The 15,244-nt window shown below is 43.9% G+C and overlaps 2 protein-coding genes across 4 annotated transcripts in view; one reads left to right on the plus strand and one right to left on the minus strand.

Annotated features, from left to right (window-relative positions):
- RNF207 (ring finger protein 207) overlaps positions 1–4,839 on the plus strand; it is a 36,426-nt gene extending 31,587 nt beyond the window's left edge. For 2 of the 3 annotated variants that reach the window (XM_090024022.1, XM_090024024.1), the window contains 4 exons: positions 591–642; positions 1,817–1,934; positions 2,264–2,356; positions 3,725–4,839. In XM_090024022.1, the coding sequence (XP_089880148.1) occupies positions 591–642; positions 1,817–1,934; positions 2,264–2,356; positions 3,725–3,896 (435 nt within the window). In that variant the 3' untranslated portion in view covers positions 3,897–4,839. The remainder of the gene's footprint in view (positions 1–590; positions 643–1,816; positions 1,935–2,263; positions 2,357–3,724) is intronic. The other variant, XM_090024023.1, reaches the window with a different exon arrangement.
- A 179-nt stretch (positions 4,840–5,018) lies between these two features.
- On the minus strand, positions 5,019–14,219 carry ICMT (isoprenylcysteine carboxyl methyltransferase). The gene is made up of 5 exons (XM_090024025.1): positions 13,977–14,219; positions 13,805–13,893; positions 13,152–13,321; positions 11,797–12,014; positions 5,019–10,861 (listed from the first exon to the last, which is right to left on the minus strand). Exons 1-5 carry the CDS (start codon positions 14,175–14,177, stop codon positions 10,679–10,681), a joined length of 861 nt encoding a protein of 286 aa, XP_089880151.1. The 5' UTR covers positions 14,178–14,219; the 3' UTR covers positions 5,019–10,678.
- Between the last annotated feature and the right edge of the window lie 1,025 nt (positions 14,220–15,244).

Genomic DNA, 15,244 nt, shown 5'->3' on the forward strand with positions numbered 1-15,244 from the left:
GCTAGCATGGATGGTGCGAGCAGTCAAGCCTAGCACCACAGATATCAGAGCAGGCTAATTTACACTGCTAAAGAAGATAAATTAGCCTGCACCAAGCTTCATTCTCCCACAGATAGGCTGCTACTAGCTTGGGTATTTCTATGCTACACTGGGGCAACTGCCCCACAGACATACCCAAGGATTGTTCTCAGCAAACTGTACTGTGTTGGGAGGTGGGTGAAGTGGCTCCACATAGGGTCTGAGCCCAATCACTATGCACCCAGGCAGACCGACTCAGATCCTAAACAGAGATAGGAACTTTGGGAAATAGCAGTCCCAAGTCCTGGATACTGCATTATCAGACTTGCCTGTAGAAAGGATTTAATGCCAAGTCACAAGCTTCCTTCTTGCTTTCCACAAGCAGGTCACAAGAAATACTCTTGGTGGGCACTGAAGGCTTCTGATGCTCTTGTGTTTGCAGCCTTCACTTAGATGCTGAGGAACAGGCTCTCCCAGACTGAAACAAGGACCAATAAATAGCAACATCCAGGGGAGAGTACATCTCAGTCCTCCATTGCAATGCACTGTCCAGCTCACTGTTTTTGTTTCAGATTTGGGAGGAAACATATCAGAGGGTGGCAAATGAGCAGGAAATTTATGAAGGTATCTGTGACTGCCCATCCACTAACCCACTGAACCTTCAGGACATTGTGCCTCCACCAACTGTTATTCTATAACATGCATTTGCTATGCTAAATGGTATTGACACTTTGCAGCCTGTGCATGGCCATAGCATATCCACCTTAAAGGGGACATTTCATACCTGAGAGCTGCTAAATTGCTCCTTTGCACACTGTGCTAAGGCTGTCCTGTGTGGGAACCCACATAGAGTAAAAGACCTTTCCCAGCTGGCACAATCCTACACACAGATATACCGTGACCTCTCCCCCCTAGCCCTGCTGTTCCCCCTCCAACCTACCATTACTCTCCCTTGTTCCATGCTAAATGGCTAGACAAGGATACGTCAGCAACACCCCCCCCTCCACCTACCCAGATTCAATTCCATGAAGGGACGATGAGAGTGAGGAAATTACAGTAACTGTCCAGCCACTTCCCACCACAGACAGGAGCTGACAGTGTCAAGCCTCACTGCAGACAGAGCCTAGAGCAGGGGTCAGCAACATTTTTGGGCAGACTGACAAAAACACTTGCAACCTCAACTTATAAGATGTTGGTGTGCCAGGGGTAGATAGCAGTGGAGCTGCAAAGGGCCCAATCCTTGTTGTAGCAGAACAACCCTGGCCCCTTTCCCAAGGTGTGAGTGCCAAACAAAATGCTTTCACATGCCACATTCTGGCATGTGCCAGGGGTTGCCTACCCTGGCCTAGAAAATAAAGGGCAAGAAAAAAAACAACAGCCCAGAATTTAAAAAAATGAAAACAGCAGCCTAAAGAAGGTCTAAAGCAACACAGCTGAGTACAGAGCAGAGACTGAAGCATCTGCTGAGCAAACTGGCTTTGCAGGCCCTTTGTGAGCTGCTGGCTGACTGCAGCACAAGATACCAGCATGAGATGCTTCAGGGTTTTTTTGACTACTAACATTTGCCCAGTAGCCTAGAATACAGCCTGAAACTGAAAGCATCAATATATAACAAGGTTCCTGATGGACAAAGAAATGCAGGCTATCATATTGGGTGACTCAATAAAAGCATGTCAATGGCAGTCGGAGGGCCAGGAGTCAAATGGCCCTTGAGGCAAACCGGCTTGCAGATCAGAAGCTTTACTTTGACCAACAGCACATCACCAGATGCTATGACAATGTGCTCTTTTCCACGCAGCACAGTTGCATGATCTGCTGCAGCTGAAGCAGGAGAACAGCTACCTGACAACCATCACCAAACAGATTGCCCCTTATGTCCGCTCCATCGCCAAGGTGAAAGAACGGCTGGAGCCTAGGTAAGGAAGCAGGCACATTTCCCCATGTGGAGGGCTTGACTTACTTTGAACTGTGTACATGGGCCTCACTGTATAGGCCCTCAAATGGACACTGTTCCTGCTAGGTTGCCAGTTACCCTCTCTCATTTTAGGAGAGGTAAGGCATCCTGGAGTGGGGAAGGGGGAACAGAGGTTAGGGTGAAGAGAGGAGACAAGAAAATTTGCAGTGGCCAAGCCATACTTTGGATGTTCAGTAGACATAAAACGTTGGTCTTTATTGCTACTTGTGGCTGAAAAAAATGTGAGCAGTGATACAACTACTGCAGCTGACTTCTGTCTTCCCCTTTCAGATTACAAGAGCCCAAGGAATTGAAGGATGACCCATCAGAAACTTTGCTCAAAATTTATGACGACAGCACAACAACTACTGACATGCAGCACAGGTAGAGGATGGAAGTAAATGGCTTAGGAGGCAGAAAGCCTGTCAGAATATGACACTAAAATAAGTCAAGGCAGTGATTATCCCTCTTCTTGATATAATTTTAATTGAAAACGTTAAGGAAATGCAGGTAGGCAGCTTCCAGGCAACACAGGCGTTGCAACCTAAGAACATAAGGCTCTAGCCACAGGTCCATCTAGCTCAGTATCCTGTATTGTACAGTGGCAGGGAATGGCAGGGAGGTTGTGGTGTCACATGCACTTGAGAGTTAGGAGTTGGGGTTTTTGAACACTACGTGTCCTCACCAAGTTGCAGCTCACCATTCAGCTTCTGCATACATTCTCTCCCCCACCCCCAAATGCATTTTAGAGTTATAGATACTGAATAAAACTCCCTTGGTATTCAACAAGAGGCAAATGGGAAGAAAAAATGGTTTAGGAGTACTTAAACTGAGAGTTTGTTTCTAGACATGTAGTCTGAAAGGGTTCAGAAGCTAGGATTTTCAGTGGCACCTGGAGAAGCTACCTTGCAACCAGCATGCAAATACAAAAAGTACATTTTACCCATTTGTTAAAAAAAAATGGAATTTGGTGGCAAAGATGTGGATGAGGAAAAAGGACAAAAAGAGAATATCTTTAACAGGCAAGGCGGACAAGGTTCCAAAGAACCTTGTCAGCCTATGTCCTTAGGCCAACACAGCTACAACCTACACCCCTTTAATAGACAAGGGAAGTACAGCCAGGAATGCTCTCACCTATCACTGCAAGGCAGCAGCTGAGGGAAAGCATGGGAGGAAATAGAATACAGCAGCCAAAGCTTTTCAGTGCTGCTCTATACACCTGCCTGTTATTTGACAACTGGTGCACTCCACCTGGGAACTGAATGCAGAAGGGAACAGGGGAGGGAAGAAGCACAGCCTTGTCAGTTGTCCATCTGTCAGCCCTGTCAAGTAGTCTCATTGCCACTGCAAATGCATTTAGTGGTGGTGTGAAGCTCCCTGCTATCCATGGCTGGAAGGCTGCAGACACTCACCCAGTGTCAAGGGCAGGGGGTAGACATCAGAGTTTTTACTTCTAAACTGCTTTAAACTGATAGTGACCCAACTAAAGCCCATAAAGAATATGAATATTCATAAAGGGTAGGAAAGACTTAATAAGATGACTCATTTTAATAATCTCTACCAGAAATACTACAAACTCAATACAGAAACTATGGGAGAACTGAGAATAAAACCACTGCATGGCAGCTACTGGTCATAACAACAGTGGAGTGATCATCTAGCAGCCTTCTTCTATATAAGAGCTCATAAATAAAATGAGCAAGCCACAGGGCAATTAGTCTCTGATTTGTCAAGGTGCCTTCTCTACTCTAGGAATGACTTGACAAGCAGCAGTGAAGACAGTAAGGAGACTACTCTGGAGCCTAAAGTGGACAATAGAACCCTGAAAATTCTCACTGGTGATCCTCTGCTGAAAACCAAAGACTGTTACAGAGCCAAACAGAAAAGTGGGACAGACAGCCCCAACCAGGAGTCTGCAACTTAGTAATGGAGAGCGTCACGAAAGCTGTATTGCTTTTCATTTAATACAGGGAAAAAATAGCAACAGCTGTTTAATTATTAGTTTCTCAAGTGCATGGTTAAGTCAGGGCTGTGTGTTACAGAGAATCTATTCACTGACAGACTTGACATGAGGGAGGACCAGCATTTCCAAGTTTAGCATGACAAAAACAAAGTCTAGAATTGTAGGATAAAGCTTCAACAATTCAGCAGGCCCCAGTATGGTTTTCATTACACCACCTGGGTTAAATTTGTTTTCTTTGGTACCCCTACATCAGTCATTTTGGCAGTTATTGCATCTTCCCCAATGAAATCTGCATTCAGCAGATAAATCCGTACCTAAGCCACAACGCTTCTGAGTACCTAGACAGCTTCAAGCAGCAAAATCTGCTAAGCTTCTGGAAGTTTGCATAACAACGCAGTAGCATTAAGCATGATTTTGACATTGTGCCTATTTATCTTTTGTGTATTGATTTGTTTCAGATGCATAAAAGCAGCCAGATCTATATAGGGCATCTTCACTGTTTTCCTCCCTCAGCTTATAGATTTTTTAAAAGTTTAATCAGCAAAAGTATTCTTCTATCAGTCTCCTTACATGACCTCAAATCTGTCTCCCTTCTCCCCTTGCTTGTAAGATGGGTTTTTTTGCTTGTTGGTTTTTTGTTTCGGGTTTTTTGTTGTTGTTGGGGGTTTTGTTTTTGTTTTTTTTTGAGGGGGGTTACACATTCATAAAAGAAAAAAAAAAAAAGAAAAAACTTGAACTCATCTCATTACACTGAAGTAATGGCAACCACGCTCAAAAATGTTCCTCTGTTTATGCTGCAGAGTCCTCAAGTTTTGTTTTCCATACAACATGAACTTTTTACGCTGGAAGTCTGAAAAAAAATAAAATGTCAAACTGAATGCTTAGTCCAGTAGGGTTGTTATTGCATGGTGCACTGAACTGGGAAGTAGAGACTACCAGAGTCCGCTAACCATAAGTAGGACCAAAACATGCCCTCCAGCAGGCATGTTACAGAATCACCACAACTGTTCAGATTACTTTGATCAAGTGCAGATTTATTTAAGAAATGTAAAGTAAATATCAACATCTGCAAAAGAGAAAAACCCTCTTAAATAAGTATTTCTTACGGTAAAAAGAATAGAACCACTCTTAGTTTAATACATACTTAGTCTCAGCAGGCTGTTCTGAGAGCTTGCTCTAAATGGATTGCGGAGTGATTCTAGCAACTATACATCTTTTTTTTTCCCCCAGCATAAAACAAACTTCAGATAACTGGCAACATAACAAGTTAATGGTCTCCTACTGCAATAGGAATGCTGAGGTGTTTGTTTGCAAAGCAGGAGCCCACTTCCTCATTATATTCCAAGCCAACAGTTAGAGGTGCACCAATACATCAGTCCCATATCGGATCAGCACCAACATAAAGGAAAATTCACCATACTGGCAATCAGGTTTTTTTGGCTGATGTGGCCAATAAATGACCCGTGCATGTGCGCATCCGCAGCACAGCACACAGGTGGTCAAGAGCGCAGCCTGGCAGCATGGACAGCAGGCAGGTCCAGCTGGTAAGTCTGTTGTGGGGGAAGGAGGGCAGATCGAAGCCCCTGCAGCGAGGGAGGGAGCGAAGCTGGGGCTGGGGTAGGGGCACGCACTGCACAGCCAGGGCAGGGCAGGGTGTGGGACAGAACCACAAGCAGCTAGCTCGTTGGGGTCGGATCGTCACTCCTGCTGCTATATGCAACCCAGGAGGGCGTGGGGGGCACGACCCTCCGGATCTGTGCAGCAAGAAGGTGGGCTGCCGCTGTGGGCTGGGGTCGGAGCTGTGCCGGGCTCTTCCCAGAAGGGGGCTGGGCTGGGCTGGGCTGGGGCTGCACTCAGGGCAGGTGGTGGTGGTGCTACAGCAAATTTTGGGGGTAGCTGTAGACCCCGCATAGTCCTCTCCCAGCACCACCACCCCCCGCGCTGAGTGCAGCCTGGCCCACCACCCCCGCTGGGAAGAGCCTGGCCCCAGCCCCAGTCTGCAGCGGCAGCCTGCCCTCACCCCACCTGCAGATCTGGGGGCACAAGCTGCCTCCATGCCCTCCCAGAGTGTGTACGATACTGAGAGCCCCCCTCCCCTCATACCTCCCAGACAAGCCACTCGCAGCTCCATCCTGCCCGGACTGTGCAGTGCCTGCCCCAGCCACACTCCCTCCCTCACCATGGGGGCCTTGATCTGGCCTCCCTCACACGCCTTCCCCCACAACAGACTTATCAGCTGGACACTGCTCTCCATGCTGCCCAGCTGCATATTGGAATAGAAACAGTATCGGCCAATATGGCTTGTTAAAAATCAGTCACCGGTATTGGCCCCAAAATTCTCTATTGGTGCACCCCTACCAACAGCAATAAGCACATAAAACAAGCTACTCCAGATAGTAAGAAAGTATAATAGCTAGACAATTACTCTGCCATTTAAATTTTGTGTCCCAACTGTCACAAAACACTTTCTCTGTGCCACAGGCAGAAAACAAAAGCACGGGACTCAGAATACAGTTAATTCCTTACATTGTAAGTGTTCACAGAAAGCTAGGTTTGGCAAGTTAGGTGCTTAAAAAGCAACTAAATTATTTTTTAGATGATGTTAAGGTGAGTAAGTTTCTCTTTTTTGTTTTTTTCCACTAAGCCATATTTCAGTTACCAAGAAGTAAATTAGGCTATCATTTCTGTTATTCATTTATGCTTTCACAGAACTTTGGACAGTGAAAAATGACTAGTCAATTTTCCTCTCCAGTGCTCCTGCATTAGCTTGTGTTTAAGTTGCCAATGTTGCAGGAGATAGTGGGATAAAAGCCAAACATTGCAAAATTAAAAACTATTTTTAAAAATATATTATGCTTTACAAACTGTTAAACACGGGCAAATCTGAAACTTATCCTAAACATGACAATGCCTTTTAAATGCAAATTAAGAGTCAGCCAGCCACCAAGCTGATTGTCTGACAAACTGAATTCGGTAGGGTGATTTAAAATACAAGTCTCTTGCTTCGTGGGATTCTTTTTTTTAATATTATATACAGGATAAGAAGCTCTCATGCTGTATACATACAGTTTGCAGTAACAAACTGAAGTCCTTTCTCACAGATCTTCACAAAAGCAAGTTAGAGGCACACGAAATTATGTGAACTTTAAGAAGAGGGTAGAAATCTAACATTTACTCATTGGTACCAAAGTAGAAAATTGTTGTTTATGTTTCCATTTGTTTTGGACTCCAAATGCAGCATACAGAACAGCATCAGTTTTCTTAGTTTAAAAAAAAAAAAGAGTTTCTTTTTAAAGGTATGCTGTATTTCCTGGGGAATTCCAATTTACTTTTTCACTAGCAATTTGAAATTTTCACAATGCAACATGCAGAAAAGCAAGAAAGATCTGAGACTACTCCATAAACATGGACCATTTGTACTCCCTGGGCTGAGTGGGAAGCAAACTTTTCAAAGCAACCTAGAATAATTCATGTATTGCTGGAAGTGATGGGAGAGTGAGCTATAAATATTTAGACATTTGTCTGTGAACACCTTGATGAGCTGATATGCCCTGCACAAACTTAATTGTATGCAAGTTAGTCAGGGTAAAATATTTACTATTAATATCACCACTGTATTCAAATACAATTTCAGCAGGGTTACCGGAGGCTGAAAAGGTGCTTTTGGTAACTGCTGCTCTTCTGTTCAGAGTACAGCATTTGCTATGACCATTCCTACTTTTGTAGGATTTGCACATACCATGCAAAGTTTTATTGCATCACCACAACTTAAAGTATATGGATTCCCACTGTTTCAATGAGGCTTATTCAGCAAAACCAGCATGGGTGCTACTGGCCAGCCACTTACACCTATGGCAGAAGAATTTTTTTTCTGAATAATGGAAGTGTGTCATTTGCATGTTGATTCAAAACTTGCAGATTTCTTTCAAACCCAATGTGTAACTCACTGCATTAGACTTTAAGCTCAGGAAACACAGCAAATGAATACAGTAGAAACACCCATAAAATATAAGCAGGCTGCTGTTTTCTCTAAAAGACACCACATTCAGAGATTCATAAAGGACTGTCACCTTACCAGACTCTAAAATAACTGCCAAGAAAAGATACATTTCTTATACACCCCAAAATGACTTTTTTAAATATATCAATGTGAACCAACTATTAAACAGCCAGGTTCCTCCTATCACCAATCCACAAGCTAGTCATTCAGCTTTATGCTGAAGTAGTTACTGAGCTGGAAATCAAGTAGAAGAATGCAAAAACCCTACTGTAAACACTTTTGAATCAAGAAAGGAACCTGGGAAATCTCATCAACTTTCCTTCTCACACAGTTATTAACAGGTTTTGGCCATATAGAGATTTGTGATGGAGAGAAAGATGATTCTTTCCAAATAGAAACATTCATCACCAGTGTGAAAAAGATGGCATTAGCTAAACTCTTCAAAAATAAAAAAATTGAGAATAAATGCACATTCAAGTTCTTTTTAGGTTTACAAATATTTGACCCACACAGTAATCCCCACAGCACCTAATCATAATACTGAGAAGGTTCTTGCTTAAACAGTTTCTGACCCAATAAGTTATTTTTTGTATAAAAAGCACCAAGTCCTGAGTCCTTTTTTTGCAATCTGGAAAGCAACCACACAATTTGCAACACATTTAAATTTATTCTTTAAAACTGTGTTGGGATTGGCATCTAATTCAGTGAATTTTAAGTGGCTGTAGTGGTTTGGGTTGTCCCCACTTCCTTTTTTACTGCATTTACAGAAGAGACAATTAAAAGTTTTTTCTTCCAGAAACAAAAAAATTGCAGACAAGATTTACCATGTATAGATTTTAACATGTCAAATATTTTTGAGGTATGTTGCTTGAGGGCTGCAAAAATTACAATTCCCTTTTGGAAGTACACTGGAGGTACCGCTATTGCTGAGGAACAAAGTGAACATGAACAAACAAAAATTAAATAAATATGCAGAGAAGACACAACACTAGCCTTACCTAGCTTTTTACTCCTCTCTCTCAGCCAAAGAGAATATTCAGTAGAAAACTCTAAACAATGAGCATTTTAACTAGGAAAAAAAAAGTCAAGACAGAAGAGGCCTTGCATTTCAACACTATGAACTGAACAGAGAAGGAATTTCACAATGTAAAAAAGAGACTGAAAACTAGTCTCTATATCCCTGACTGCAATTCTACAGGTACCAATTAGACTGAAAACTGAATTTCCAGCCTCATTTTAACACCAAGAAGGATTGAGTTTGCAAGTGGAATCTTACAATTCAACATTGCCGATATCACCAAAGAATCTCTCCTGAACTGCAACCAGATAAAAGTTAGCAACATTTTTAGAAAAACATTTTAACCTCATCAATATCTGATTTTCCAAATCGGTACAATACCTTAATTAAAAGAATACTGCAAGCCAAGCAGTTACTTATCAATACGCCATTCTTATTTCCGCCAGACTATGCAGAAATCAGGGAAAAGTGAACCTCTTTGGTACGTAACAGAATAAATTATACCACCAAATCTGAATGTAAACTATTTATCAATGATGATATTATAAATATCAACCCAGTTAATCAGCCAAATATTTTCCTACATCAGAATATTTACTTGGAAATACCCACCACTCCAAATAATATCCAAAGTATATTCCACAACCAGGCAGAAATCTCCCTTAGCATATCTATCTTAGCACCTAGAACTTTTCGTTCCTCTGACAGTTACAGTTCTTTCCCTGTGCTTTACAAGAACTGAAACAAACTTAGGATTTCTCTAAATTGAAGTTTATTTTCTTTGAGCTAAGAAAGACCTAACTATTAAACGCATCTGAATGGTAGGAGGCAGCATGATTTTGATGACTTGTACAGGAACAGTTTCTGTACTGACAGAACAGGCTCTTGAGGACAAAATTATATGTAGAGTGGCTAACTGTCAATGACACCCAAATCCATGGCATAAAGTAACTGAGGGACACGACTTAATATTTAGATGTGAGCTTAAACTTTTGTGAGGCATATCAGAAGCTTTGGTTTCCAATTTAAGACAATTATCAGTGTTGACAAAAGCTCCCTATTAACATTTACAGCTAGGGAAAAACTGTTTTTGCTGCACTGCCAGTTTTTCTGGCGAGCACATACCTGAAGTGGTATGTAAGTTCATGCATTTAATAGACAGAAATGAAGGGCCTGATCCTGCAAGACTCTCAAGCATGAAGTTATATCATACTGTGGGCTTGCTAAGCTTTAACCTCCAAAGAAGTTAAAGCTGTGCTCTCTAGCTTTTAAAGTCAAAATGCTCCAAAATTAACATTCCACCACACAAAGGAGCTTCCAACCAGCACCCATCATCTAGTGCAGGGGTAAACAGAAAGAAATGTAAAGCTCGTTCTCCAGCAGGGCCGGTCCCAATGCATTTTAGATGTTGTAGTGAAGTGCTTAAAAGTAATTCATCTTTTTACCAACATTTTGCTTTGTTTTAGGACCATGGCAGGTTAAATAATCCAGAAAATCCCTTAAGCATCAAAGAAGGTCTCATCTCAACTAGGATGAATAAGCTTCTGATATTTTAATTTACTCAGCAGGATTTCCAGTTGTTTAGCCCCTAACGGACTTCCGGTTAGTTACCAGCAAATACAGATTGGCTACTCCTGGAGATTGTTGTGATACAGCATTATGCATAGTTCCTTTCCTTACAATGCCCGGAGCTGGAAGTTTACTCGTTCAGCTTTTTTTCATGTGTTACAGTTCCACTTTAACTCCTTTGATAAAAGGTAGACCTGATGGCACCTTCTTTTTATACTCCAGGTATTCCTCGCCAAAAAAGTGAATTAACGTGATCTCCTCCTCTTCTATTCGCTCTCTAAAGAAACGCCAAGATGCTAAAGTGTAGCCAATCGCACAGATGGGATTACAGAGTAATACCTGTAAGAGAACACAAGTGGTTATACTCCAATTCAGTTGGCAGATCTCTGTCCATCCTGGGAGAACGATATTCCCCTCCTCCCTCCAGCGTTAAGTGAAGATTCATTAGTTGTCCAAAATGCGTATGCTGCAGTAAGACAGAATCTGCAGACTTTTATATTGTGCAATATTAGTACTGATGGAGAAAGTCCCTAGCAAGTTTATTTCTATTGTTTCAAAAGCCAGTAAGATATGTATGCTTGATATAAAAGGAAAGTCCAGGCCTGCACAGCTTTACACAATGGTGATCTTTGCAGCATTGCATGCAATACTTCTATTTTCTCTTCAACAGCTACAGTCTTACCCCTACACCTACAGAGTTCTAAAACAAAAAGAGAATAACCACAACATCTAATGTACTGGCTTTGTAAGTTACAAGTTGCCTGCAACTGACTTCAAGTTCACTTTTTTGTTATTTGATCTGGATTTTCTGTACTTATAGGTTAGTTTTCATTGCCGGTCCCAGACAGTACTAACAGATGATAAGAATAAGGCGAGTCTGATGGCTTACTGAAAGACATTTTGGAAGTAAAGATGAAAGGAAAGTCTGGACACGCCCTGGAAGCTTTAAGGTTGCATGGCTAGCAGCAGATCACAGCTTGAACCTCTGAATGTGTTCCAGCTCAAACCCAAGCTCCACTGCCTTGGCTTATTTCATATAGAAAATTAAGGTGATACGGTCTTCCCAAATATCACACCGGATGAAGAGTTCAGAGGCCAGCAGTTTCATAACTCCCAGCTAAAAGTATGCTGGTAGAAGACAGAATGTGTCAAAATCCATACCAGGGACTCCTGTAGTTGATAATTTGCTATTTAAATTATATGCAAGTTTTGGGCAACATTAAGAAATAACTAGATGAGAAGATCAAAATAGCTAAGTGTATTTTATACGATACCTGTGTTCCAATACTCCAGTAAAACCATCCCACGTAAGACGGGTGCCGGAACCACCCATATACCCCACTTGTCACCAAAGTATGAGTATCCGATTTCTCATTCTGAACAATATGGTTGAAGTTGGAGCCAGCTGTGAGCATGGCAGCTTTCCTCAGACACTCCCCAAAGATCACCATCAATAACCCTACAGTACTGAGCCAGGTGATCTGCTTCATTTCTGCAAGTGAATAAGTACTGGTCACAACATGTTTTTATAGTTTGCGTTTTTATTGCAGGTAAAAAGAAGCTTAAGAATAGAAGCTGGGTGAAAGGGAAAGGGGGAAGAAGAAAAAAAGCAGTACATCTTCCGAAGTCTTTAACCCAGGTCAATTCACCCACAGAAAAGCCCAAAATTCTCAGATAACCCTAAGCCTAACAGATGGATAACATGATCTTGTTGTTTAAAGACAACATATAGGATAAAACAGATTGTGTATTTGTATACAGCAGAGAACAACATGGGGCGGGGGGGGGGAGAATAAGAAGGATAGACGATTTACTCTTCACCTCCTATAGTGACAAAAATATCATCTCTCAACTTTTCCCAGTAAATCTAAATGCAAAGAGAGACTGGTCAAAAAAATGCACAGCTATGCTGAATCTGATTCTGGAACAGAAAATTGATTCTGGTGGCTTTAGAAGGCAATAATTAGTATGCTCAGCCCAATGAGGGCACAGAAAATACTCTAGTGAGCTTTCCTCATCAATTAGAGAGCAGCACTAAGCAAAGTGCTGCTTTGCCCCTCTTCAGTTGGGTATAAAATGATATGAGCAGAAAAGTACTTTTAGTTTAAAAAGAGTTCCTAAATACTTAGTTTAGTTTCTAGCATCAATCTTGTTAGAACATTTTTTTAATCCAGTGATTAACACTTAATGTTCTATTTTAGTGTCAAATCTTCACTGATGCATCAAAATGACTAAAAAACCATCCTCAGTCTCAAGAGTTACTAAAGTATGAGGAAGGTTTGGAAATAAGGAAAAGGTTTGATTAGACAAACTCTGGGGGTTTTTTGCATCAAGGAGAAGAGTTTACTAGCAATACAAGTGCCATGTTTCAATTTTGACATGCTTTATCAGCATCCCATGCAAAACATATTTCCTCCCATGCTATACATAAGGCATGAAATCCTGGCCCTACAATGTTAGAGGGCAGCTTCCTTCAACATTAGTCAAGCTAGATTTTGACTCATGTAAATAAGGTTATTGTAATCTTATAAACTGCTATGAATGCAACCCTTGTGATACACAGCCTATATTCGCCCACAAACAGATGCTGTTAAAAACACATCCAGAAACCTCAAATGAAGTTACTAACCTGGATAAATTATTTTTTCAACTGTGAACTCTATCCAAGAAGAGACAGCAGCTAGGTTGTATTCAAAACTGTGGTTTATAAGGAAAGAGTCCAAAGAAAGGCTCCTAGGATTATTGATGGCAGTCACCAAATACTCAGAATAATGAAAAAGTGACAGGGAACACATATACCTACAAGAGAACAGACACCAGATTCAAGCCAAAGTTGAGATAGTGACATCCTGCTGCTCCTGTCTGTTCAACAGAACTAGTACTGCATAGCTTGAGATTTCCGCGCTCACGCCCCAGCAACAGAAACTGATGCAGTACGCAGCTCTTCACCCACGGCATCGTGTTTAAGAGAGGCCGAAACCTCCCAACTCTTCTTCAAGGAGAAAACAATCAAAGCATGAAGTAAGGGCGCTCTCGGCAAGCAAGGACTGCTCTACCTGGGAGACACCGCCACGCTCACAAAGCAACCCGGCCGCAAGTCAAGCGCCGCAGCACCGAGCAGAGCGCTTGGCGCCTGTTCCGAGTGCGTCGAGTCCGCGGGCACTGACGGCGGCTCGACCGGGGCGGGCGCGGCGGGGCCGGCGCAGAACCGGCTCCGGGAGCAGAGCGCGCCCGGGCGGGGCGGGGCGGGGGCACGAGGCCGGGGGCGAGCAGGCTCCTTACCAGCCGAAGTGGCGCCAGGCGGACTGGCCGGCGCCGAGCAGCAGCCCGCAGCCGAAGGCGAAGCCCAGGAAGCCGGCCCGGACGGCGATCTGCAGCACAACACAAGCAGGCGGTCAGGCAGGCGCCGGCCCGGCCCCCGCGCCCCCGGCCCGGCCCGGCCCGCCCCCCGCACCTGGTAGAGCGGCGGCCGGTAGAGCAGCCGCAGCAGCGCGCCGACGCCCGCCACGTGCAGGGCCAGCACCACGCGGCCCTGCAGGCCGAGGCCGTGCCCGGGCAGTAGCGCGGGGGGCAACGCCGCCACCGAGGCGCCCAACACGAAGGCGGCCAGGCTGGCGCGACCCTCGCGGCCCAGCTGCCTTCCCGCGGCGGCCATGACGGCGCCGCGCGAGAGCCGCCGCCAAACACCGCGAGACTTCACGCCGCGCGCTCGGTCTCGCGATAGTCCCGGCACTGCGCCGGCCTCGCGGAGCCGGCTGGGGGTGGGAGCCCTGCTTAGCGTTGTGCACGCCCAGATCTGCTCGCCCGCCCGCCCGCTGCCATGGGGAGGGAGAGCCCTTGTCCCGGACCTCGGTGTCTCTGTGGAGAAGAGGGTGAAGGCCTGCGGCCCCCAGGAGCGACCTGGGCTACACGCCTGGTTTGTGGTGAGGGAGGATTTCCCCCTAAGCTTGCTCCTGTGGCCCGTTGGTTAAGGGCAAGCAACACCTGGGGGCATCTGAACTGAACCCCAGCCCCCCCGGGCTTGGCCTGCGCGAGGATACCTGCCATGGAGGGAGGAGACTTGCTGGTGTAGTGCGGCAAGGATTGAATGATTGAGGTCTGCTCAGTCGGTAGGTTTCAGAACGGATTTGGCTGATTTGAGCTGGAACACAAAATAACAATAAAAAAAGTTAGCTCTGTTCAGTCTTAACCCCTGGGCCGTGCATCAGGCGGTACTTGGGATGTCTGTGCATTAGCACAGGGGGAGCTGTCACCAAAATGGTCTTTGCCTATAAAATTTAGCCCCCCTGGTGGGGAATGTGGTGGATTTTAACGCTAATGGCATGTGGCCAAAATGTAAGCAGTGTCCTGAGCTCCGGTGATTTCAGAGACGTCTTGGACTTTAAAACATGAACCTGAACCTGGACTTTAAAGTGTGAACCTGAGGGCCAAAATAAAACAAATGGCTAAGGAAAAAAAACCAAATTATTTTCTTTTAAATCTTATTCTGTTTAAACCATTTTTTAATCTTGGCATGCTTGGGTCTGGGTAATAATACATACATGTCCCGGAAAATAAGAGTCCCCAGGGTGATAGAAAAGGAAAGGGGTATTTATCTCTTAGTCAGTAGACCATATCAGAATGAGTAGTAAAGCAACTGACTCTTGACGAACTGTTGGTTGAGAAAAAAAAGATGTACACCTGTGAACAGTATCCCAGTGAAAAAGGCTTGATTATTCTCTC

This window comes from Crocodylus siamensis, chromosome 12 (assembly GCF_052110815.1).
Source record: "Crocodylus siamensis isolate JL-2025a chromosome 12, ASM5211081v1, whole genome shotgun sequence".
In the NCBI taxonomy this organism is placed as follows: Eukaryota; Metazoa; Chordata; order Crocodylia; family Crocodylidae; genus Crocodylus; species Crocodylus siamensis.

What these genes read in the sequence shown, in the direction of transcription:
- ICMT (XM_090024025.1), bottom strand. Translation starts at nt 14,177, where the DNA reads ATGGCCGCCGCGGGAAGGCAGCTGGGCCGCGAGGGTCGCGCCAGCCTG. An exon ending in TGAAAAAATAATTTATCCAG is followed by an intron (nt 12,015 to 13,151) that starts GTTAGTAACTTC and finishes ATTCACTTGCAG; the next exon opens with AAATGAAGCAGATCACCTGG. An exon ending in ACTGGAGTATTGGAACACAG is followed by an intron (nt 10,862 to 11,796) that starts GTATCGTATAAA and finishes GTTCTCTTACAG; the next exon opens with GTATTACTCTGTAATCCCAT.